The following is a 25884-nucleotide window of genomic DNA, read 5'->3' on the forward strand; positions in this document are numbered from 1 at the left end:
CCCTCTTCATTATTTCAAGATGAGGGTCTCGGCCTACCCTTCGTCACCATCATCTCTCAAGAAGAAAAAAGAGGCATAAATAAATAAAAGCTTTAGAAGTCGGTCACCAGCCGCAAGATCGGAGACCTCGATTCACCTAAAAATATCAGGGCTGATATATTATTTATTACCTCTTCGTTCCTCTGCTTACTGACAGATATGAGAGAGGCTGACAGCAGCCCAGATGGACCTTTTAGACACAGCCACAGTCGGTCTGAAAGAGCCCCTTGCTATCACCTGATCAGGCCTTTTTATTGATTCCACAACCACCTCTGCATGCTAAAAGACATGTCAAAATGCACTTCTGACATATCTGACCACAAGAAAGCAACAAGGATGGGAATGATCAAAGTCACCTATCATCTCTGTTATACAAGACTCACCTTTCTGAAACTTTCCGAATGTTCTTCTAATATTTTTTAGCCTTTACAGCACGGCATCTGTGATCTGGATCCCACAAAAGAATAAATGTGCATGGCTGGAGATGCACTCGGGTCAAGTTGTTTGCTTGCTGCATCTGAGTGTACTTAGCCCCTTTTACCATCGTGTGGAGATGGTGGAGGGGGGTGGCCTGAGATGGCCCATTATTTCTCTCCATTTAGCCTATTTAGAACATGTTGCAGTTTCTGAAAAAGGGAAGAATACTGCTGTACAGATGTAATTTAAGAGAGAGTGCATATTTATATTTAGCCCCTCTTATGAAGTAATTAGCGGTGCTCGCTAAGGTCTTATTCAGTGGTTGTTTACAGGAACATAGGCTGTAGGTGGATTTAACAGCATTTGGTACCAGTGATGCTAAACTGTGCTTTTGCATTGTTGCTAATGCTTAGCAATGTCCTGACAGTGACCTTAGTGGCTAGTTTTACACTTGCAAGTAAAGTAGTTAGCATTACAGTGGTAAAGAACCTTTCTGTAAGTATTATTTAATAATTTTGCTTGAACACAAAGTGGATTGCAAACCCTAATTTAGTCCATTAGCTGTTTTTAGCCTTTGCCAAACACATGGCATTCAGACCACTGTGCATGTAAAAAAAATAAAAAAAATAAAGGTCCTTAGTGCTCCCAGACGTTCCCTCTCGGGAGAGTTTAGCATGCTTTCTTTCATTGTTATCTACAATGTCTTTTCTAATATCGAGGCAGACGTGGCCTACAATTTGCTTCTATACTCTAAAATTACACAGTTGTCAACGCAGTGCTGATGGTCTACAGAAGGTGATATGTCTGTTGTTTACAACTCGCCCGTTTCTCTGCCATTCCAGTCCTGCTTGAGATGGGGGTTTGCTGAATAAATTAACTTTAGACTTTTGTCTAGACCTCCTTTATCTTCTTCAGATCTGTTTAATGTCAATATTGAAATAATTTGTCGTGGAGTTGTTGAATCAGCTCAGCATATTGCCCCGTGGTACAGAGCCGACAGTTCCACTCAGTGCACCCTGTGAAAACTTGCGTCGCTGCCCCTTCTGAATGAGAATACTCTAAATCAAAGTGTCACCTTGAGCAATGTTGTAGATAGACAAAAGCTTTACACATATCTCTCTCTTTTTCTGTCTCTCCACCCTTTTATTTAGTGATCTTTCTTTGTCACTCCCACTCTCTTTTCTATTCTAAATGAGTTCGCTCGCAGTCTGATAATAGACATTGCGGTGGGGCTGTGCACTTGTGCGCTATCTCTGCTAGCTTTGTTTACAGGGACGCAGAGCTGAGCCAAGGACTGCTGAAGGTGAGAGGCTGCTTAAATTAGCATAAAGTTCGCCTCCCTGGGACAGGGATATTGTTGGGTCTGTGATCTTGCCTGCAGTAAGGACAGGAAGGGGCCAGCCTCTTACACACCGTGTTAATTGTTCCGCTGCGTGGCACTTGTTTAATGCCTAATACTTTTGTAGAAACAGCCCCAATGTGTAATTTCCTTTTCTCAAGTTCTGTTTTTTCTTCAAACTAGCTGATGTGTGTACTTTTTTAGATGTTAAAATACTTTAATATCATATTTCAATCTACATTTCTATCCTAATTTCAACAATTTGCCTTGTGGTGGGTTTCAGCAGTGGCGTGTAACACAGTCACTCCAACTTTTAAAAAAGCTATCTGAAATAAACTAAGTGCAAAAATATAGATTTTTCAATGCATATCGATACTGAAAACTCATTTCCTGCAGAATAGATACACGATACCAGCTGTGCGTTCTCGCTCTCTCAAGATCTCTCCGACAGCAAGAAACACACAAAACCGCCTCCCCTCACTCTCTCGCTTCATTTGCTCCAGGCTTAAATTTTGCCGTGGGATTAGTGGTGGAAATTTTGATTCTTTCCAGAGACTCGTTCATTTTCAGTTCGTTCACCAAAATGATTCGTTCACTGATTCGTTCAGTGATAATTTCTTCATATTACATATATACTGCAGCAGGTGGCGAAAAAGAGTGTATTTTATGCTATGTTTTAACAAACGTATTTACTTGTTACAAAAAAAGTGATTTGGCTTTGTTAAAATGTGTGCCTTATTTACTAAATTAATAACATAAGTATAAATAAGTGGTTCAGATGACCAAACCAATTAACTGCATAATTAACATTTTAATTGTTTAGTCAGACATACACATTCATAAATCTGGGATTATATTAAACGTTGATGTTCTGTATGTTGAATATGAATATAAACAATTATATGTGCACACCTATAACTGCGCTTTGAATGAGATTGAATCACATGCTAAATGACCGATCTACCCAGTACTCTCATTCACGAACGAAAGTACCAGTTAGTTCAATTCGTTCACGAACGAGATCTCTCAAAACAGAGCGATCTCAGTCAGTGATAGGCATATTCGTTCAGTAGATCCAACCAAATACATGCCCCTTCACAGCCCGAACTGAAATGCTATTTGCTGACGTTACGCAAATGAGACCTAACCAATACTGTCATATTTTTTTTGGTTTGTTTTAGTTTTTAGAGAAGTGCATATGACATGAATAAAACGTAATGAATTCATTTTTGATAATACAAAATGAACACAAGTAGTCAAGTAAATTGTTCAAAGTGCAAAATACCACAAAACTAAGACTAAAACACACAAACAAAATATAAGAAAAGCAGGTAACTAAGTGTCAAGTACACCCCCCTTAGCTCAAACCAAGTAAAAAAATGACGATGTTTATTTGTCTTTGTTATATTTAACCATTAGCTTGCGTTATTAACCTGTTTTCATTACAATGGTAAAGTGTAAATTTGTTTCTTTGATGCAAACATGCTAACTACACAAAACTAGCTCTATCGGTTCGCCATCATTATCGTTCAAACAACTGGTAATTTTCATTCATGAACGACATGTACCAGTTCGTTCAACTCGTTTACAAACGATAAGATCTCTCTCTCGTTCAGACTCAAAAGCAACTCGGTCACAGTCAGTGAAGGGCGTATTCGTTCACTACATCCAACAAATCACATGCTCCGTCACATCTCATACTCGAAGGCTATTGGCTCGAGGTTCATTCTTTGACGGGTTGAAAACACCGGTTCACTGAGCTGCGCATGCGCTGCTAATAGCGTCACGCTGCTGTGGAGGGAGGGATTTCACATTTCAGTGAACGAGAAATATGAGTCAATGGATTACGTGAACGAGAACGATTCGTTCACCTAAAGGATTCGTTCAAAAAGAACGATTCGTTCACGAACGTAACATCACTACGTGGGATTGTAATTTTACTCATTCCTGCAGATTTTGTGCTTACACAGAAGGGTGCGTGCACATAAAGCCGTCTCTCGGGACTAAATTGAGTTCTTTTTCGCTGCTTATTGCGCTTAAATACAAAGTCAAATACACACACAAAAAAAGCCAAAATGTCGGTCTTGGCAAGTATTCACGTTAACAGTCAGTTATGTTTGAAGTGAATGTAAACAGTTGAGAAAGAAAACACATGTGTAACGGTATAATGGATCCATGCCTCAGGTCTTAAAGTGACAACAGCCTAACATATCTGATGTAAAAATTATGAGATACATTAAAAATATCTATATGGCAGTTTTTCCCTATGGTATTGGTCAAATTTGTGGCCAGTAAAAATGCTAAATGGCTAGTAACTTTGGAAAACCACTAACCACTGGCAGGTGAGCAAAAAAAGTTAATGTCAAACCCTGATTGCATGTATCAATAAAATAAATTATTCAGTTATCATATATGAATATGAATAGACTACAAAAATGTACAGCTCTTTTATTTTTTTATATATTTAGTTTTTTGCAGGTTTTTTTGTCATTCTTAATCTCCAGCCGGAACAGCATGACGCCTGATTAAAAACTCTAACACTGTGAGTCATAAGTCGTGTCTAGCGGGGAGCTGTTTTGCACTTGTTTAGGATTTTAAGAAACTGTGTTTGACTTTTTCATATCGATCAGTAAGTCGGAGCTCCTGAGGCAGACAGATAACATCAGATAGAGGCAGTTTTAAGCCCAGATATCTGCTGTGACTGAAAGCACTCATACCATTGTTCTCTCAAACAGCAGGAATGACACAAACACTATCCCAGTTTTTGTCTGTAATCTATTGCATCTCAGACAGAAAATCCCGCTGAGGTTTCCTCAGAGCTGTTGGATTCATTTAATTTATTATATGTGTTTACAAATAACATCGTATTTCCTTTTTTTTTAACTTCACAGTCATGCCTGTGTTATCCGGGGACAAGTGGTGACTTCAGATGGGACTCCTCTGGTCGGTGTAAATATCAGCTTCATTAACAAACCAGCCAATGGGTATACCATCACCAGACAGGATGGCAGGTAAGTTGCAACATATGATGAAATGGTATTTAAAGATGTGGGTTAGCAATTAAAATTACGTATATTCAAATTGGATCATTATTCATGCACCTTTAGCCCACATCTGTGCACTCTAACTGCTTTCTGTATGGCAGAATGTTGTATAATGTGCTGGAGGTTTTATCCCCAGCACACCATGCGCATTTTGCCTGTTTGCTTGGATGGTGCTTTTTGTAGCCATAAAAAAAAAAAAAAAAACTTCCATCTCCCTGGCTCTCTCTATTTTTTCCCTCTCTTTGCTCGTAAACACATGGTCTCCCTCCCACAACAGCCCATCAAGCCCTGCAAGAACAGACTCAGTATGGCATGAAATCACCAATGCACCTGTTTGCTTGCTTTAAAATGGGAAAGCTGTCTTAAATGATTTTGTTTGATTGTGATTTGTACTATCCTGGTGCCTTTGCTTTTTAAATTACTTCTTTCTTCACTTCCAAAGAGGTCCCTCTGCTACTCTACCAACCGCTAGAGTCGGATTGACCAAGTAACATGCAGTGAATATTCATGTAATACAAAATTCAGCCTGAAGTCAGACTCTGGAAATCCTAAAAGCCATCCATTATACATCTGACTTGATGTATTGAGAGTCACTTACGCAACCCTGTTTCCATGGGCGTCAGTTTGGTTTGAAATGTGCTGGGGACAGAGACGCATTCGGAAGTGCATTTTCAGAAGTGCTGGGTACAATGACGCATTCATATTTTTTCTCTCTTTCGCGCAGGTTATGTTTTGAAAGACGATGTCCTGTAGCTCAGGCACGGCCCCACTTTTCAACAGGCCCACCCAAAAGTAAAAAAAAAAAAAAAAACTTTTACTAGCCTATATTCTAATTTTGTCAATAATTATTAAAAAATCGCCAATAAGCTCATAATTTGTGCTAAAATAGTGTTAAGTTTTAAAAACCATTTTAAAAAGCTGGTTATATTTTGATGTTTCTGTGCAAGTTCAGCAGACAGTGAGGTTCGGGTTTGTTCCGATCAGAGCTCGTGAGTGGACAGCGCATTTCTGAATATTCCGCTCCGCTCGTCCACTTCGTAAAAGTAATGATTATGAATGCGTCTAAATGTGTCTAAGTACGCTGTGAATGTGAATGTGCATTATATGCTGAGTTTCGGTTCATTTATGAGACGAACTCCAGTTCACTCGCCGACGCCTCCATGTCGTGATTCTACGGTGACGCATTGCTGCCACATAGGCTACATATTATTCCCAATTATGTCATAATAACGAGATCTTATGTCGTTTTAACGACATCTTTTCTCGTAATAACGAGATCTTATGTCGTTTTAACGACATCTTTTCTCGTAATAACGAGATCATCTTATGTCGTTTTAACGACATCTTCTCTCTTAATAACGAGATGTTATGTTCGTAATAACGAGATGTTATGTCGTTAAAACGACATCTTTTTCTCGTAATAACGAGATGTTATGTCGTTAAAACTACCTCTTTTTTTGCCCTTATAAGGACATGTGTAGTCATGTACAAAATATGCCTTTATCCACATGAAATTGACAGCCTATCGCGCCTTTATCACGTTCAAAAAGCTTAAGCAAATAGTAGCAGCCTCCAATCATGCAAAATTAATCAATGAGGCCCTTTTTGAAAATATATTTTATATAGGCTTTTTTATATTTTATATATAAGGTTTTTTTTAATATGATATATTATATAGGCCTAATAAGATTTATTTTTGTTAATAGGCTATATCTTCATTACCTAGAGATATAATTAAACAAAAAGTAGTCAAAACACATCTAACAGAACATAGCCTAAGTTGTTTATTTTTTACAACATTGTGTTCTTATTTTGTTTAATTAACGAAATGTCAATCTTCGTCTTTATAACAGAAGATACAATACAATACAAAAATCTTCAAGATGTATAACGGATTGTCACCTTATAAACAGTCCTTTTTTTAATGGAATAATACACCCTTATAATAAAGAAAAAGCTTCAGTGATAAAGAATATGAACGCAATGCATTTAATTATACATTAGGCGTTTTCCTTCCATAGAAACCCTTTATTATAAAGAAAATAGGTGGCTCTTAACGTGTCTTTCTATGGGAGGATGGCATAGCGGTGCACAGCAAATATTCAATGCATTCAATGAAAATATTCAATGGTATTCAATGCAAAACAAAAATGAAAAATACAATTAGCCAATAAAATAAACAAATTATTGTGGCATTAATTAGCCCATAAACAATATCTATTTTAAAGCAACGAATTTGTTTAAAGAAAAACACCAGCCTTTGGCGTTTATCTGTAGCCTATAGGCTAAGTGTTTCAGCCGCCCTTTTCAAACTGGCGCAATAAAGTGCAACATAATTTGATTAGTTAAACATGAAGAGGATTATCCGTCTGGCATGGCCGCTCGCTCTAACGTTAACCTAGATAAATGTTTGCTATTATGAAGCGCATATCCAAGTGTTTGTGCGGAGTGTGGAGCGCGCACTATGACATGGATGCAGGCGCCGGTGCCATCACTCGCATTTTCCTATCAACAGTGGAAACAACTTAAAATACTCCATTTCTGGTCATACAGAAAATAATAATACATCAGTCGCAACTACTTTTATTTGTGTAAACTCACAACAACAAGAAAACGGCGTGCCTTTGTAAAATAAAACAAAACGAACAGGGCGCGCTTTCATGATCTCTGTGAATTGGAGCGTGCCTCAAAAATGAACTGACAAACAGTGTATAGACAAGCCTCACAGACATGAGAAATATAACTATAAAGTTAATTTAAAAAAAAGTCCACCAACGAAAAAAAATCCAATCGAAAGCAAATACGGTAGCTACCATCTGATTATGTAATCCTGTCCGTATGAAAGGCGCATCTATAGGCTACATTACAGCGGAGATGTGGAGATATGTATGCAGGCAGCCTACACTGATTTAGAAAAGACTAGTTCATTAATAAACAATTAAAATGCATCGTTATTTTAAAACGACATAAGATCTCGTTATTAGACATAATTGAGGTGAAAAAATAATATGTATGTGGCAGCAATGCGTCTGCTATATTTACTTTTTATATATTAAATCCAGGCAATTGGTTCATGAAACATTGATTAAAATTAAGATATAATTAATACAAAACGAAATTCACTTTAAAGAAAGGCAGCTGTTCTGTTTGAGGTCTCTGTGAAAGTTTTAAAGCAGTCTTTTAGTGCCGCTTTCAGAGCGCTCACGTCCGTAACTGTAAACTGACATTTCTCTCATAAATGCGAACACGGAAAATAAAATAAAATGAATATTATAATGTTTTTTTGGGGGTCAGACAAAGATTTGACATGATTATTATGTAGTGGAAGTGACACGGGTGTAGTGTGAGATTCAATGTGTGGAGATTTTCCAGCAAACAAAAATACGTTCAAAGAATGTTTTGCTAAATTAAATTTCAAAACATCCTTTTTTTGTTTTTTCAAGCTTTTTTTCATGGGAATGTTACTTTTGAATATTCTCTGGACCATCTGAAACAAGTAGTAAGTATTAATGTAAAAAAAAAAAAAAAGTTAGGCGAGCTAAAAGCAATTAACTAAAACAATTCAGAAAAACGTTCCATGAACAATGTATAAATAAAGTTTTGCGCGTTTTGAGAACATTATTAAATTTATCAAACACTTAAATTTATTCATTCAGCAGACACTTTTTCTAAAGCGACTTACAAATGGGACTATAAAAGGAATACAAAAACTGATTCATCTTAAAAGAGCCAATAAACATGAGAAGTGCTAGTAATACAGTATTCAAATATTTAGTTTCAAACATAAAAAAATAAAATAAAAAAAATACGTTGTGATTGTTCACAACTTGAGAGAACCTTGTAGACAAAATATGTAACACTTTACAGTAAGGTTTCATTTGTTAATATTAGTAAACTACATCAGTTAACATGAACTAACAATGTAAAATATTTCTAAACCATTTATTAATCTGTTAATGTTAATCTCAACATTTACTTATACAGGATTTAAATCAAAAGTTGTATTTTACATTATTTAATGAACCTGAACTAACAATGAACAGTTTATTTTTATTTTTATTAATGTTAACATAGATTAATAAGTACTGTAACGAATGTATTCCTCATTGTTAGTTAATATTAGTTCATGCATTACCTAATCTCTGGAACATTATTGTAAAATTTACAAATTAACTAACAGGTCACCTAGTTTACAGGCTAATTGTCAATAGTATGCTAAGCTAGTTGGTTGATCAGTTAACAGGATGCTAAGCTGTCGGGCTAATCAGCTAGTGATGTGCAAAGGTACTAGGTTAACTGGTTAGTATGTAACCTAACGGAATAAACTTGCTTAAATCTTTGGTTATATAATGTGATTTTTTACGTAAATATATTTACATCCTGTAACCATGTTTTTTGTTTGTTAGGTTTTTTTGTTTTGTTTTTTTGGCTGAATGATTACCATTTGAATAACCACAGTTTTACTACAAATACCATGGTTAAACTATGGTTAATTGTGGTTACCATGGTTAAACTATGGTTAATTGTGGTTACCATGGTTAAACTATAACCATGTTTTTTTGGTTTTATTTGTAGTAATTGTAGTAAGTAATGTGTAGTAATTTGTGGTTAATTTTCATAAGGGTATTTCTGGTCAGTGTTTCTGTAGTCATTCTCAACAAACATGGTTGTCATTCTCGTTTATAACAAATTTGTGTGTGAATGTAATTGTATTTAGCACACAGGACTTTATTCTGCTGCTGTGTGAATGTAGCCTTGGTTCAGTTCAGAGGACTAAGAGTGTGTATCTTCGACCTTTTTGGGGTCTAACACATCGATCTGACAACCCCCTTTGGGTTAACACTGCGTCCCCTCAAAGTGTGCACTGAAAGGCTGAATGCACTAATAAAGTGTGTCACCCATGCCTGAGGTGTTTGTGTGATTGATAACAGGCCTGTGAATCGCTCATCGATTGGCATGGCAGCCTTTAGGGCTGTCTGTGTGCCCGTGTCATGGTTATATATGTGTGAGCGCGTCTCTCAGCACGTGACTAGCTGGCTAGCTTTTACTGCAGATTAGCGTCAGCTCTACGGCTGCATTAAAACACACACACACGCTCTCTCTCTCGCAGACACTTCTCAACAAACACGCTCAGTTCAAACTCCCACAGCACACAGACAAATGCTCACATTTTAGCAAGGGCACGACAACAAGGGCAAAGCAGACCTTTGTTTATCAGCCGTGCCAATGAAAGCTCTGTGAATGGTCCTTTGGGATATGTAGTTGAATTAATGTTCAAGCAGCTTGAGGTGTGACTACAGATGCACACCGCATCTATGCCAACCTCGAGAACAAAGACACAGAGTACAGCACATTCTGCGCGTCCACATATCACGTATTGCTAATCGGCTGTTTGCATTGTAGGCGTTTTTGGCAGTAAAGTGCATTTGTGCTTTCATGTCTACCACAGCGTGTTGTAAAGGTGTGTCTCCTCATGACGGTACACAAAAAAGAAGATCAGAGTAGCATTCTGGATTTGAACACAATCAGTCACCTAGCAAGCCGCACACACGCTAGCCAGCACATAGCGTCCCGTTTCGTTTCTGTTTAGCGGTGTCAACAACAAAGCTCTCTGATCAGAGCAACTCTATATGCAGAGCGCGTGCTGCCATTGTAGCGTTGTTGTAAAGTTATGTTAGCGCAGACAGCTCAGATCAATAATACTTTACCCTTCCCTTAAATGTCATTTCCCCTCTCACCTCCTTTATCAAAGCGCACCGTTCCACCACACAACAAAAGACGCTCGCCGGCGTACGCACGGCCACTGCAGTGGCAAGGAATCTTGCCAGTTCACTCCTCAAAAGAGAATAACGACACCACTCATTCATGCTGATTTTATTAATGCAAATTCAAAAGCACTGTGTATTAGGCTGAGCCAATAGTTCATTGTATTCCAGTCACATTGTGTAGCTGCCAGATAAAAACCGTCCCTACTAACTGAAGCCGAGTCCTTTTCAATTGAATCCTGTCATTTGGAGAAACATAATGAATTACAACCTTTATTAAGTCTGGTTTTAATGGCAGTGCAGAGAAACGGTGAATTACGTTGATTAAAATGGTAGTAAATGGTATTGTGAGAGAATTAAATGGCATTGTAATTTTACTGAATGGGAAATCAAACGGCATTTTTAAGGCAGCGATGGTTGGCATACTCAAGCAAAGAACTGTACTTAATGAATCAGATCCACTCTATTAAAATATGATGCGTTTATAAATGGTTTTATTCAAGAGATAAGTAGTCATAGAGAATTACGATGTGATGAGTATAGTAGGGCAACTTGTAAACGATTCATGTTTATGTTAAAATAATAATACACCTAAATATTTAAAACTTTTTTTTAATATTTGAAAAAAAAGAGAGTGACCTTGCCCTTGTATAAGGTTAGACATTTTGGTAATTTGGGTTCAAACACTAATTGGCTTCAGTGTAATTCACAAAAAAAAAAAAAAAAAAAAAAACACTATTAAACCAAACAAACAAAAATTCTGGTAAAACAGAACACCTTTAATAAACATTTAACTATTTTTTTCATAAGCTGTGAATTATAAGCAGTATTGTAACTTTTTTTAATCACTTTTTAATAATTTTTTTGTGGAAGAGCACTTCTTCTGTGTGCTTTCCTGTAGGGGTTGTACAACATTTATGTGATTGAAGTCGAGTCAATGTCGACTTGTCGCTGATGATGTCATTAATGAACAAATAAGCCTGAACCTCGAGCTGAGACTCAGAACACGGGTTGCCTTGTGCACAGCTATGGCATATGACACAGTGCTGCCCACAAGGCTATTGCTCCTCCTATTGTCTTTGGGTCGTTATATTTCTCACAGATTTCTGCTTGTTCTAAATCAGATATAAGATATCATGTTAAGATATCATGTTCAGATATCATGTAAAGGTTACATGCATATGAATGCATTTGTAAAAGAGTGATTGCGTGTGAATTAATTCTACCTGTCAGCGTCTCTCTACTAATAGTGAAGCTGTGGGTTTTAGTTACTAAGAAATGTTCAGTTTCTACGCAGTTTTATTGATAACACACAGAACAGTGTTGACAATAAATTTCTGCACTACTGACTGTTTCTGTGTGTGATGTGCGAGCCACTGTCTGCACAGTATGTGTGTGTGTTACAGTGCAGCAGCGCATTAGTTTAGAACTGCGATTAGCTTACGTGTATAATAAGCTGTTTGAAACGTGCATTAACGTGATACATTTTGAGCATCCAGATGGTATAATCAAACATATGATGACCGCTCTCGGAGTATGCATTTATTTGTCATTTTATAACTAAAAGATTAAACATAACTTCAAAGATTTCTTATCCCATTGCGCCCTCTATAGGCCACGATCAGCGACTAGTTGACATCAAGCTTAAAGCGTACTTTTTTGTTGAAGTGTACGTTTTTTCGGATAAAAGCATCTACCAAATGTAAATACTCTCAGAAGGTAGTTGAGAAACTGACATTAAAAAAATATATATGGGCAAGATTTACTTTTGGCTAGGGGTTTTGCTAAAGGGGACAATGGTGACAAAGGTTTCCAACCCATATTTTGATAAAACACAATTGCAAAGCTCTGTGTCTAACCGAAAATGTCCTCTCCGTTTCAGTTTCGACCTGGTGAGTAACGGTGGCGTGGCCGTAGCGTTGAGGTTTGAGCGCGCTCCGTTCATCACTCAGGAGCACACCTTGTGGCTGCCATGGGGACGTTTCTTCGTCATGGACACCATTGTAATGCGACACGAGGTCAATGACATCCCAAGCTGCGACCTGAGCAGCTTCACCCGTCCCATGCCTATCGTCCTGCCTGCCCCGCTGACGGCGTTCGCCGGCACCTGCAAAGAGAGGGGCATCGTCGTTCCAGAGATACAGGTGATGAAAACAGATCATTACGAGATACAGGGAGGAAGAAAAAAAAAGTGAAATATTGTGGTTGATTTATCTGTTAATGTTTCCAAAACTATAATAACAATGCATGAATATTATAATTTTAAGTTTAACCAATCAAATCCCAGTTCAAATCCCAGTTATTAAACATCACGTTACATAGTTAAAGTTTGCATGAAATGAAAATATACCCAATGTATTTTTAAATGCATGTTATTGGTCTATTTGTAAATGATTTATTTATGCATATATTTATTTGTATTTATTTTTTTTACCTCATAATTCTTAATCAAAAATGTCTTAACTCGATCTTCCAGACTTCTCTCTAATGACGTATGCTGGACTTCTCCAATCATTTATTCCGCTTTAACTCCGCCCCTTTCTTACAGGGATTTTTACTTACAGTGCAATTTACATTGTAGAACAAAATGTCAAAGTATAGTCAAGTTATGTTTACCACTGGCTTTATTTTACACATAAATAAATAAAAAAAACATTATAAAACCCCACAGGAAATCTCGAAGGAACCAACGGCGAATTAGTCTTCCGGGTTCTGACCTCATCACTGCACCACTCTATTGACTCACTATTGACCACTCAAGCTCACATTCAGTCTCCGCCCTACTTTCTTTAGTTTTTTGTGTATAATCCATTTTACTCTAGTGGAAGAATAGATCTTTGCTGCTTTAGTTTTATCATGACTGAGATGCATTGTGAATGCCATTTTGTGTTGTATTTAAAAAGCTTGTTTTATGACATTTTTACTATATTTTTGTTTGAGTTCATTTTAAACTTTGAATGTCTAATGTTTTTTAACAGATTTATTCTTGTTTAGTCTGACACTTGCAGACAGTTCAAACGTGTACTGGTGTCTCAGACACCGGTTTTTTTTTTTTTTTTTAATAAAAATCTGGTAATCTGCCACGATTGATTCCAGACTAGTGCTGGTTCTTAATGATGTTCTGATAGACAGCAGGGGACCGGTATTGGGAAATGTACATCAGAGGGGAATGGACGAGGCTCTGTCTCAGGTGACAGTCCTGTGATTTTATCTCCTGTGTGTAATTGGGCAGAGATACACAGTCCAATTTACTACTCCAGACATTTTCTGAAGAACGATAATTACATTTAGACGAAAGCAGCATGGAAGCTTTTTGAGTCTGAGTCTAGGAGGAGCTTTGCAGTCGTTGCTGGAAAATAAAACATCTGTGTTTTGGTCTTGAGTGACAGGTTTTTTGTGTGCGAGTTTGTGTACAATAGTTTTGTTGTGTCCAAGTGTGTCTATAGGTGTATGTGTATGTGTATGTATGTGTATATATATATATATATAAAATATATTATTTTATTTTTTTATTTATTTTTTTATTTTTTTATGTGTGCATATTTATGTGTGTGTGTGTTTTGATAACTGTGTGCCACTTTCCTAATTATTTTGTCGTCGTCTTTGGTTAACAAGATACAGTAAATGAGTCAGCCTCACATGCATTCTGCTGTCTGGGCTATTAATATCGGCACAAATCTGTCCCATCCCAAATCTTGAGGTGGGGTTTTTTCACACACACGTACTGTTCATATGCATCCACACACACACCCACACACAGAGTTATCACAGGTTTACAAACAGAAACGTCTATGGAGGAGCTCTTATCAGTGTTTATTGACGCTGTACCGATCGGCTGTGTTTATTGGTCGGCTCTGTGCCTGACTGTGATAAAGGAGCGGTACGCTGAGAGTTAATGAGAGCTCTGTGTGTGTGTGAGCAATGAGAAACCTCTGAGCCACTGAGTCTCCAAACCGACTTCCTATGAGGAAACAAAGGTGTTGTTGATGATGCCTGTGTGACCTAGATGTATGCATTGCTTTACACTGAGTAATTTGTTCACTCAGAGCAATTCAAAGTTCCTGGGTCACATTTAACCCCAAAATCAAAAGGAGAAAAAAAAAGAAATTATATTTAGAAAATTGTATTATTAGAAAACTAGCTTATTTCAGATCTAGTAATATTATCTGGCAATATTGTGATAATTATGTGCTGCCAAATCACCTACTCCCACCCCACTTTTTTCACATTACAATAATGAACATTTTTCATCATTTACATGTAATTCATATTAATTTAATTAATGAATTAATTATTTATTCATTCTTTAATTCAGCAGTGATGCATTCAATTAATCAGAAGTGACAGTAAATACATTGAATAATGTTAAAAAAAATGTTTTAAATAAATGCTGTTCTTTTAAACTTTCTATTCATCAAAAAATATGAAAAGCAGCATAGCTGTTTTCGACTGATAATAATAAGAAATGTTTCTCGAGCAGCAATGATTTCTGAAGGATCATGTGACACTGAAGACTGGGGTAATGATGCAAAATATTCAGTTTTGAATCACAAGAATAAATTACATTTTAAAATATATTCAAATAAAAAAGTTTTTTTTTTTTTTAATTGTAATAATATTTCACAATATTTTTTTTCTGTATTTTTGATCAAATTAATGCAGCCCTGGTGAGCAGAAAAGACTTTATTCAAAAGCATAAAAAATATTCTCGACCTCAAACTTTTGACTGGTATTGTACTATATATTTAATAGAATTTTTTTTTATTGAAAAAAAAAAAAAAAATCTTCTTTTTTTAAGGGTAAAATATGATGTAGATTCACCCAATATTTGTTTTGCACTGTATAATAAAATGTCTCCTGTGAAGAAATTAAGTCATTCTCATTTGAGTAGATTCGGATGCTAAATAATGCAAACACTTCTCAGCAGGGTGCATCTCCCACAAAATTAGAAGATTTGTTACTGTTGGCTCTGTTTTGTTGTAACTAATATCAACATTTTCACCTTCTCCCCAGACCCTCCAAGAGGAGGTGCGGATCCCAGGTACAGAAGTGCGTTTGGGCTACCTGAGCAGCCGGACGTCGGGGTATAAGTCCCTCCTGAGGATCACCCTCACCCACTCCACCATCCCGTTCAGCCTGATGAAGGTGCACCTCATGGTGGCCGTCGAGGGAAGGCTCTTCAGGAAGTGGTTCTCAGCTGCGCCCAACCTCTCCTACGACTTTGTCTGGGACAAAGCAGACGTCTACAGCCAGAAAGTGTATGGGCTGTCTGAGGCTTTCGGTGAGTTGGAAATGAAGTTGTTAGTGTTTAATTTCTCAAGGCTGTTGTCAGTCTCAAGCTTAGCGATGTTTCCTCTTCACTCCTGCTAGTGTCTGTGGGTTTCGAGTACGAATCCTGCCCGGATCTGATCCTTTGGGAGAAGCGGACAGCCGTCCTCCAGGGATACGAGACTATTGCGTCCAACCTTGGCGGCTGGAGCGTGGACAAACATCACGCGCTGAACATCCAAAGTGGTGAGTTAGTACACACAGAGAGATATTTAAATGCTCTTAAAAATGTGGTTGCTTATTAATTAGATCTGATGAGTTTTTTCCATTCTGGAAATGCTCATAAATGTTCACTGCTTGCTTAGGACGAGAAGGCTTAGTTTTAATACGGTTACTTTCGAGAAGTGGTTGAAAGTGGACAAAAGAGACGGATTAAAAAACCAGGTGTAGACGGGAATGTGTCTCCCTCGTCTACTTGTGATCCGATCATCCAAAACGCATCTTAATACCAGGTGTAAACTGGGCCCTGGACTCGGATAAGTTATAACATTCATTTATACAGTATAGCGCTTTATACAATACTGATTGTTTCAAAGCAGCTTCACCCTAATAAACAGCAAAATAACAATGTTAATGTGAAATTCTTCAATTATGAAACAGTGAGCTAAAGCAGCTCTAGAGAACATAATAGTGCCATTATTCAGCTCCATTTGGTTCAGTTCAATAACTGTCAATGTTGCAGCGTTTGTCTATTATAAAACAAATTCAATTCAGCTATAAGCAGCTCTACAGACTGTCATAGTGTCATTATACAGTTCAGTTCGGTTCAAATGTTGTTCTCATCCAATATTGTCAATGCAGTTAAAACGATAATATCACTGAATATTCATTTTCTTTCAAACCCCAGCTCAGCAAGCCAAAGCTGTTATTTGTACGACAGGACCTTATTGGAGTTGGTCAATTTTCCTACTGCTGCTGAATTGTCTCTGAAATCAGTGATTACATAAACTGCTCCATTTTCGGTTCCTGTCAAGTATTCTTTTGCTAGCGCACAGGTGCACTTATCTCAGTAAATGAAGCCTACTTGTAGCACAAGGGTTAGGAATGCAGGTGACAGCTTGGTCTAAAACCCAGCGCTGTCGACATGGGGACTTCTGGTAAAATTTGCTCAAATTCTTCAAATGTCAACTCTCTCTTCCTTTCTCTTTTCCCAAGCGACTCTTGTCATTTACACTGAAGCTTCTTTTAATGCCATCCTTTTAATTGCCTCTCCTTGGCTCCATACTTATGCAGTAATAGTTTTCATTGGTAGACTTGAAAGAAACTTAATTGAACTCATGCGAAATGAATTGCTGCCAAAAAACTGCCAACTTTTTTTTTTTTTTTTTTGTCAGACTCTGCAAAAGAAGTGTGTAAAACTTAAAGAAAATGAATCACACTAAAGTAAACTTACAAAGTTTCCTTTAATACACCTGAGTGAGACTCAAGCAAAATATTAACTGAACAGTGTTTTTTTTTGTGTGTGTTGTTTTTTTGACAGGTTTATGAAAAGTTTGTACATCTTTAAGGAAATTAGTCAAACTGAAGCGGAATTAATTGCTGCGAAAAACCAAAGCATGACAACTTTTTGCTCTGCGAAAATATTTGTTTTACTGGAATAAAATGAATCGCACTCAAGCTAAATTATAAAATGCTGAAATTGCTGACAACTGCTTTTCATTTGTCAGGTTTTGGCAAAAAATTATAATTTCTGAATCATTATTTCTGAAAGTAAGTGAATTACTCTAACATACAAACAGAAACAATTTATACAACTTACAATAAAGGTTTAAACTGCTCCACGTTTATCTGGAATATTTTGAGTACAAAAGCTTGTATATGTTACTTATCAGTGATTTTTATTATTTTTTTATTTCAGCAGCAAAATGTTCTCCAAAATTGCCAGATTTTCTTCAAAGCTCAATCGAAAGCCTTTTACGCAGTTAATTTTCGAGCTTGATGTGAATAAGCCCAGTAAACCCACCTACATTTCTAGCCAACCAGCATAGACGGCCTGAAAACGCTGTTATTTAGCATCTCTCAAAAAACAGCGTGGTTCAACAGGTGCTCGGGGAGAAAGCGCTACAGAATGAAAATGACTGGAAATTGAGTTTCACGCACTTTGCCACTCTGCCACTTTTGAATGGCGTCTGTGGCAAGCTGTTCAGCATCTGAGATTCATTGAGGCATGCGGTGAAGATTCAGACTGACTGTGATACTGATAATAAGAGGAAGTTTTTTCCTGCTGTGACTGTGGACTTTTACTTCGTTGCTTTCTGTACAGAAGCATCTGGCTGTGCGAGAGAAAAACACCTCCTTCCGATAAATTAATTCAGTTCTGTTTAGCACATCTCGGCCTGGTTATTTAGCGAAATCCTTTCTCAAGCGCCGCCAGCCGTCCTGTTGCTCTGTGGCAGAGAAAAGCTCCATACAAATACATTTAATGTCATTAAATTTGAGCAGAATTGAGTCAGATTTAAAACCCTGGCTTCTCATATCCGACAAAACCTGTTGATTTACTGCTGAGTGAATGCCGTTCTGAATGGATTCGTGTAAATTACAATGAATGGACAAAATACTTATGGGATCTCCCTCTCTGTCACTCAGGTATCCTGCACAAGGGTAACGGCGAGAACATCTTCATTTCCCAGCAGCCCCCGGTCATCGGAAGCATCATGGGTAACGGGCGAAGGCGCAGTATCTCCTGTCCGAGCTGCAACGGGCTGGCGGACGGAAATAAGCTGCTCGCACCTGTAGCTTTAGCCTGTGGCTCGGATGGCAGTCTGTACGTGGGGGATTTCAACTACGTCCGTCGGATCTTCACCACAGGAAATGTCACGAGTGTCTTAGAGCTCAGGTTTGGCATTCTGCATGCGCATAGATATACAAACATTCGCCTAACCATCTAAATCATCTTAGATAAGTTGCTCCCAATCCAAAAGGCATCTTGGAGCTCTACTCATATAGCACATGATTGATGCTGGCTTTTTCATTTAAAGTTCACACAAAAATGACAATTTTGTTGTAGTTTACTCATTCCAAGCCTGTCGCGCTTTAATGTTTGAAAAGAGTGACCAGATTTGTTCCATAGAAGGAAATAAATGACCGAATTTTCATTTTTAGGGGCATTGTTTCTTTAAATGTAATGCTAAAATGTCATCCACCTTTCCTTCGAACCCAATAAGCACACATGCATCTCCAAGACATCTGTTAAAGGGTGAATCTGGTATCTGGAAAGCATCACTTAATTTTGGGCACAGTCATCTGGTAATTTTGCATAGCCTATATTCACATTCTACAGGACATTCATAAAGACACATCATCCACCTGGAAGCATTTTAGAGATGTATTGGGAATGAACAAACTCTTTATAAATTACATTTCCATATGAAATTCACGAATTAAATGGATGTCTAGGCCAGAGGTTTTCAACTGGTTTTGCATCAGGATTTTACTCTGGAATTTATTTTAGCCTGATTTCTTGGGAACTGTTTTCTTATCACAAGGCTTTTTTTTATTCTAACTATATAGAATCACATGGTTGGTTGCACTTTATTATTTGCATTTAGCATTGTTTTTCCATATCAGAACAGACTGTGACACATTTTGGCCTGGTCAACAATCCAGTATGTCTGCTGTGGAGGAATCCTTTCTGTTTGTTGTGATGCATGCTTGTAGAACTGTCTGTAGTAGTATACTTTTACCACTCTTACCATTTCTCTGTACATTAAAGGGATAGTTCATCCAAAAATGTCGTTCCAAACCTGTAAGACTTTCCATAATGTTCAGGATCTTTTTGATGAATTCTGAGAGATTTCTGTCTCTCCATTGACAGCTACGCAACTACTACTTTGACGCTTAAAAAAGTTCATAGAGAGATCATAAAACTAATCCATATGAATTGAGCGGTTTAGTCCAAATTTTCTGAAGATACTCGATCGCTTTATATGATGTAAATGGTGGGACAGAAATCTCTCAATCTCTCAAATCTCCTGAAGATGAACGAAAGTCTTACGGGTTTGGAATGACATGATGGTGAGTAATTAATGACAGAATATTCATTTTTGGGTGAACTAACCCTTTAATGCATAATTTAAGGACTAACTCTGTAAGCTAACCCTCTTTTTTCCACTTTCTTCTTTTCATGCTGCTCTCGCTAAGTACAGAAATAAAGATTTCAGGCATAGGTAAGAGCTTTTCTAAAGAGTAATACCATTTGTTATGATGAATGAACATCAGTTAAATGCTCTGTACAGTCTTTTTTTGATATACAGTTGCTTTTGTAGTCGCCTGTGGGATGCACCCAGTGTAGGTGTTTTCCTTACATTAAAGCGTACCAAGAAGTGCATTAAAACACCTCTCCAGATACAGTAGCAATAAAAGGGTCAGTGCTACGACTGAGCTTTGTGCTGTAGATCTACAGAGACCAGTTTGATGTATGGGTAAACTCTCATAGTGGGTTACCGCATCAGTAAAAAAAAGCCTTAAAGAATTGTGTACATTGAGGAAACCAGAGTCATGGCACATAATTTGAAATGTCAGACTGAAAGATGGAAAAGTGGTTACGAGCTTAGCATAAGACCGGTATCAGCGTTTTAAATATTTCTCGCCCTCAGGGGACTCAGCTTCCTTAAAGAATATAATTACCCAACCCTACCCATTAGAAATACCCGCGCTGCCTTTCCCACAATGCAGCGTGATATTTCACCCGATGACAAATTACACATTCAAAGCGCCGTCGGATCTGAATACACAGTTCGTTAACATGTTTGATTTGACAAATGGCAGCGTGGTATCGAGAAAAAAAAAACACATCAGTCATCAAACTTCGATCTAAGCTTTCAAATATTACACACATCCTCCCTGTGGTGGTATGAACCCTTAATATAAGATGTGTGGCACAACCAGCTGTGGGTTTTGACAGGCATCAGTGTGACAGCTAGCAGTTTGATGCTCAGGTATGACTGACAGGATATGAGAGGTTTCTCTGAGAGAGGTTGGCTAAACCCAGAACACCTGCGAGTTTCAAAAATGCCCTATCTTTCATGATGAAGCCTCTGTTAAACCTTGCGTCGTCAGGTCGTGACTTTCCTGCGGATGATTCCATCAAGACAAAGGGTGGCGTCACACATCATGTTGCTTTTAGATAAGGGCACATGTGCAATGCTGCAATAAATGGCTAGTCGTATACTGCATATTTGCAATGCCAGATAAGCGCTGTACAATTGATTGGAAGATGGAAGATGCGTCCCTGGGACATGAGGGAGAAATGCAAGGGGCAACGAAAGTGATGCTCTGTCATGCTGCCAGAACTTTCGACATGCTCTGGCATAGGTATCCGTTGCTTAATGAAAATTTTATAAGAGGGTTAGACCTTGTACTTTAGGACAGAAGGGCCCAACTTTCCCGAACAGACCTTCCTGGAAGTTTCTAGTAATCCATAAATCCTTGATTTGCTGGTTCAGGTGTGGATAATTAGGATTGGAGCTAGGGATGCACGTTATATCGGCCACCATATCAGTATCGGCCGAAATATGTTCATTTTTAATGTTAGCGTTATTTAATTTACATCGTTAAGAAAATTTGGACAATATATTTAAGCTGATAAATAATGTATTATTTCCTTCAGCTGAGACACTTCAGATGCTCAAAATTCGCTATGATGGTTTTGAATTGCTTGAAATACTGTATGACTGGAATCACTTCAAAAAAGGAAAATACAGTTAAGTGCAAAATAATAGTCATATAGGCTACATAACATGATACATCATAAAATTATAATGAGAATATTATTATTGTGTGCTTGGGACATTGCTTTTAATGGTGAAACTTTTGTTTTTGTGATCAGGCTCTCAAAAATGATATAAAAATTTGGATTTAGATTTATCGGCCAATACAGTGTGTGCAGAATTATTAGGCACGTTGATTTTCTGATCATATTTTATTTCCAGGAACATTTTGCCAATTCCAAACCATATTAATCTTAATAACTACTATTAATTTTGTATTTAATCATATATAAGTGATATATAATTGTTCATGAAGGCTGGAAATGAAAAATGTCTTATTTTCAGGTGTGCAGAATTATTAGGCAAGTTTTCTTTTACAGATAAAATAAGCCAAAAAAGAGATTTAACTCAGACTGAAAAGTCAAAAATTATTAAATCCCCATGAGAAGAATGCAATTCTAATGCAATACTAGAGATTGCAGTTAAGGCATGACCATTGGACAGTGAAATCCTCATTGGGTCAGACAAAAACAGGTGGAGAAGAAAAGACACATGTTAACTGCAAAAGAATGAAGAATTAAGGTGAAGAATTAAGTGTGAAACCATCAGGAACCCTTTACTCTTCAGCGCCACCATTTTCCAGAGCTGCAACCTACCTGGAGTCTCCAGAAGAGCAAGGTGTCACGGTCTCAGAGACTTAGGTTAGGTAAAGAATCCTAAAAAATGACCCCCCTCTTAATAACAGTCACAAGCTGAAGTGTAGTAAAATACATGAAGACTGTTTTTTTTATAGGCTTTATAGACAGACAGATTGAGAGTGACTCTTGAAGGACCAGCACCACATCCTCTTCTACCACTGTTTGAAGAATTCATCTTCCAGAATACGTTTTAATAAGTTTTGTGAGTTAATTTTTAGTCCATCTCTGCAAAACGGACTTCAGGGTAGGAGATGGACTAAAAATAAACTCACAAAACTTATTAAAACGTATTCTGGAAGATGAATTCTTCAAACAGTGGTAGAAGAGGATGTGGTGCTGGTCCTTCAAGAGTCACTCTCAATCTGTCTGTCTATAAAGCCTATAAAAAAACAGTCTTCATGTATTTTACTACACTTCAGCTTGTGACTCTTATTAAGTGGGGGTCATTTTTTAGGATACTTTGCCTAACCTAAGTCTCTGAGACCGTGACACCTTGCTCTTCTGGAGACTCCAGGTAGGTTGCAGTTCTGGAAAATGGTGGCACTGAAGAGTAAAGGGTTCCTGATGGTTTCACACTTAATTCTTCACCTTAATTCTTAATTCTTTTGCAGTTAACATGTGTCTTTTCTTCTCCACCTGTTTTTGTCTGACCCTGCTGACCCAATGAGGATTTCACTGTCCAATGGTCATGCCTTAACTGCAATCTCTAGTATTGCATTAGTATTGCATTCTTCTCATGGGGATTTAATAATTTTTGACTTTTCAGCCTGAGTTAAATCTCTTTTTTGGCTTATTTTATCTGAAAAAGAAAACTTGCCTAATAATTCTGCACACCTGAAAATAAAGCATTTTTCATTTCCAGCCTTCATGAACAATTATATATCACTTATAAATGATTAAATACAAAATTAATAGTAGTTATTAAGATTAATATGGTTTGGAATTGGCAAAATGTTCCTGGGAATAAAATATGATCAGAAAATCAACGTGCCTAATAATTCTGCACGGCCTGTATATCGGCTTTCAAATATAAAGAATTATCGGTATCTGTATCGGCCAAACATTTTTAAATTGGTGTATCCCTACCTTTTGTCTCTCAACTCCCTCACAAAGGATTTTAATGCGTTTCTATCCACCAAACAGTTTGACAAGTAACCTAAGTCTGAAAACAAGTACTTGCTGTAGTGTGCATTAATGTAAAAGGTCTTCTTCTACAGTCAGTGGTCTTGTTCTGGGTAAATACTGTAATGCCCAAGCTGCAGATTGAAGAGAATATTGCTGTGCAATTTATCAACATGTTTATTGCAAGCTTGCTAGATGAGCAGTAACACATCCATATTTAATACTGCAGACCTTTAAAGCAAACTCTATTTTCCTCTTCAGTACAGAGGTTTCTTACCGTGATAGTTACACAAGAATGCAAGTGAAGTATGTTCAGCAGGACCTCTATTTGTAGGCCAAGCATTCACATTTTACATAGAGTGTTTGTTGGCCTATGGGTCACTCCATGCTTTTCAGTGTTTTAGTAGCCTCTGCTTTTTCGCTTTTCAGGTTTGTGTTGTTCTTTTGATTGTAAAAGTTGCGCTTTAAGTTATACAAGCTAAATCACTTACCAATAATTAATTTAAGAAATAAACATTTGTAGAAACGACTGCTGAAAAGGCCAAAGTCATACAGTATTTGTAACCAGAGAAGAGCAGTCATCGCTGTTTGTGTGAAAACAAATAAATGCATCACAATGTTTATGTATGTGCACACAGACGAGAGAATAAGGCTAGACCATGATCTCTCTGACATACCCGCTGACCCCCTTTTTCACCTCCATCGTCACGGCAACATGCTGAAAAATCCAATTATCCTCCGCAGACTGGCTTTAGTCGTTGAATATAGATGGAGCCTATGAAGGTCATGGTGTTCTCCTCATCAGAGAAAGCACAATGCCGTGTGCCTCCAATAACACATTGTACAACACAGAGGCTTCTGGGACTGAAAAGCATCTACCCGGAGTGTCAAACTCCCTGGCAGATTCTTGCGAAATGGGATTGAGATTTTTCTTGACAAATCTGTTTTACCTTCCCTCCTAACCGAGGCCATCATTCAATGCGGTCAGCCGCCACACGGTGATGTGCCGGCCCCAGGTCAACCAAAGCAGCCTGATTCCAGCCATCTTCTAGAAGGTCAGCTGTCGGTCTGAATAATAGATCGAAGCTGACAGTGCTGCAGACCTGGCGCTATTCCTTTCCACACTCTTGCATTGGCCACTGGGATTCGGCACTAACAGCCCCAGAGTTACATGTCTGGGATTTGTTTAATCGGTTTTGAATGCTTATGCGAAGACAGGTTATGTGTTAAATATGATGGCATTTGGCAGATGTGTGTTGTAGCATTTGCTATGGCTAGTCATCTCTAACCTAGCCCTACTTGTAGAGATACCCTACATTTAAATTTTTTGTTCTCTTGCAGCAACCTGGTAAGATTTTGAATGCGGATCCTGAGATAGGTTTGTTGTTAGTAATGATGGTATTTGGCATCTCTCGAATAATGCTGAACTTATTTTGTTCTCTTGTGACCTTTCTCTTCTCACTTTGGATTTGAATGCTGCTCTCTTGAGACAAATTGGGTGCTATCTATAATGGTATTTATTCAGCAGATGCGTGTTGTTGCTTTTGCAGCGGCTATTCATCTCTTGAGGACTACCATAGACGGGTGGTGTGGCTCTTTTTTCAGAAAATAGTTTTTTTTATTCTCTTGGTGTCCACTTGGTAGATTTTTAATGTGTATTTAAGACAAGTTGGGTTTAGCAATAATGGTATTTAGCAGACGTGTTGTAGCATTTGCTTAGGCTATTCATCTTACGAAGAATGCTTGTCCTTAAACGTTCTCTTGCAGTGAACTTTCTCACTTTGCTAGGTTTTGAATGCTGATCCTTAGACAAATTGGATGTTAGCAATGATGGTATTTAGCAGATGTGTGTCGTAGCATGTGCTCTGGCTAGTTATCTTGAGAGTGCTAGTCCTACAGTAGCCTACAGTAGAGTGCTATTACAATATATATTGTTCACTTAACATTTTCATTTCATTGCTGTGACCTTTAAGTTCTGAATGCTGATCCTTTGATAGGTTGGTTGTTAACAATGATGGTATGTAGCAGACGCGTGTCATAGCACAAGCATGTCATTTTACGAAGCATGCTTTTTACGTAACATTTTGTTCTTTTATCATGACCTTTCTCACTGTGTTAGGATTTGAAGTCAAGTTGTTTGGTAGTTATTATCGCATTTGGCAGACATGTGTCACATAGTATTTGTTGTGGCTAGTCATCGCTAGCGTACTAACACAGCCTGACCAGCAAAGTTGCACTTTTTGCAAAGAATAAATTGTTCAATTAACATTTTTGCTGTCTTGAATGACCTTTCCCATCTAAATTCTTGTGGTAGATTTTAAATGATGTACAGATGTTGGTTGTTAGCATTGATTGTAGTTGGCCGTTGTATGTCATAGCATGTGCCATGGCTAGTCAACTTAAGAATGCTTTTCACTTATAATT

At 37.6% G+C, this 25884-nt stretch overlaps 1 protein-coding gene across 1 annotated transcript in view; it reads left to right on the plus strand.

Annotated features, from left to right (window-relative positions):
• tenm4 (teneurin transmembrane protein 4) overlaps nucleotides 1-25884 on the plus strand; it is a 242867-nt gene that overhangs the window by 172143 nt on the left and 44840 nt on the right. Inside the window, exons 17-21 of the mRNA XM_084126175.1 lie at nucleotides 4687-4806; nucleotides 12487-12748; nucleotides 15618-15885; nucleotides 15975-16118; nucleotides 18519-18768. Coding sequence (XP_083982301.1) covers nucleotides 4687-4806; nucleotides 12487-12748; nucleotides 15618-15885; nucleotides 15975-16118; nucleotides 18519-18768 — 1044 coding nt within the window. The remainder of the gene's footprint in view (nucleotides 1-4686; nucleotides 4807-12486; nucleotides 12749-15617; nucleotides 15886-15974; nucleotides 16119-18518; nucleotides 18769-25884) is intronic.

The sequence above is a fragment of the Abramis brama genome (assembly GCF_963993115.1).
Source record: "Abramis brama genome assembly, chromosome: 10".
Lineage (NCBI taxonomy): Eukaryota > Metazoa > Chordata > Actinopteri > Cypriniformes > Leuciscidae > Abramis > Abramis brama.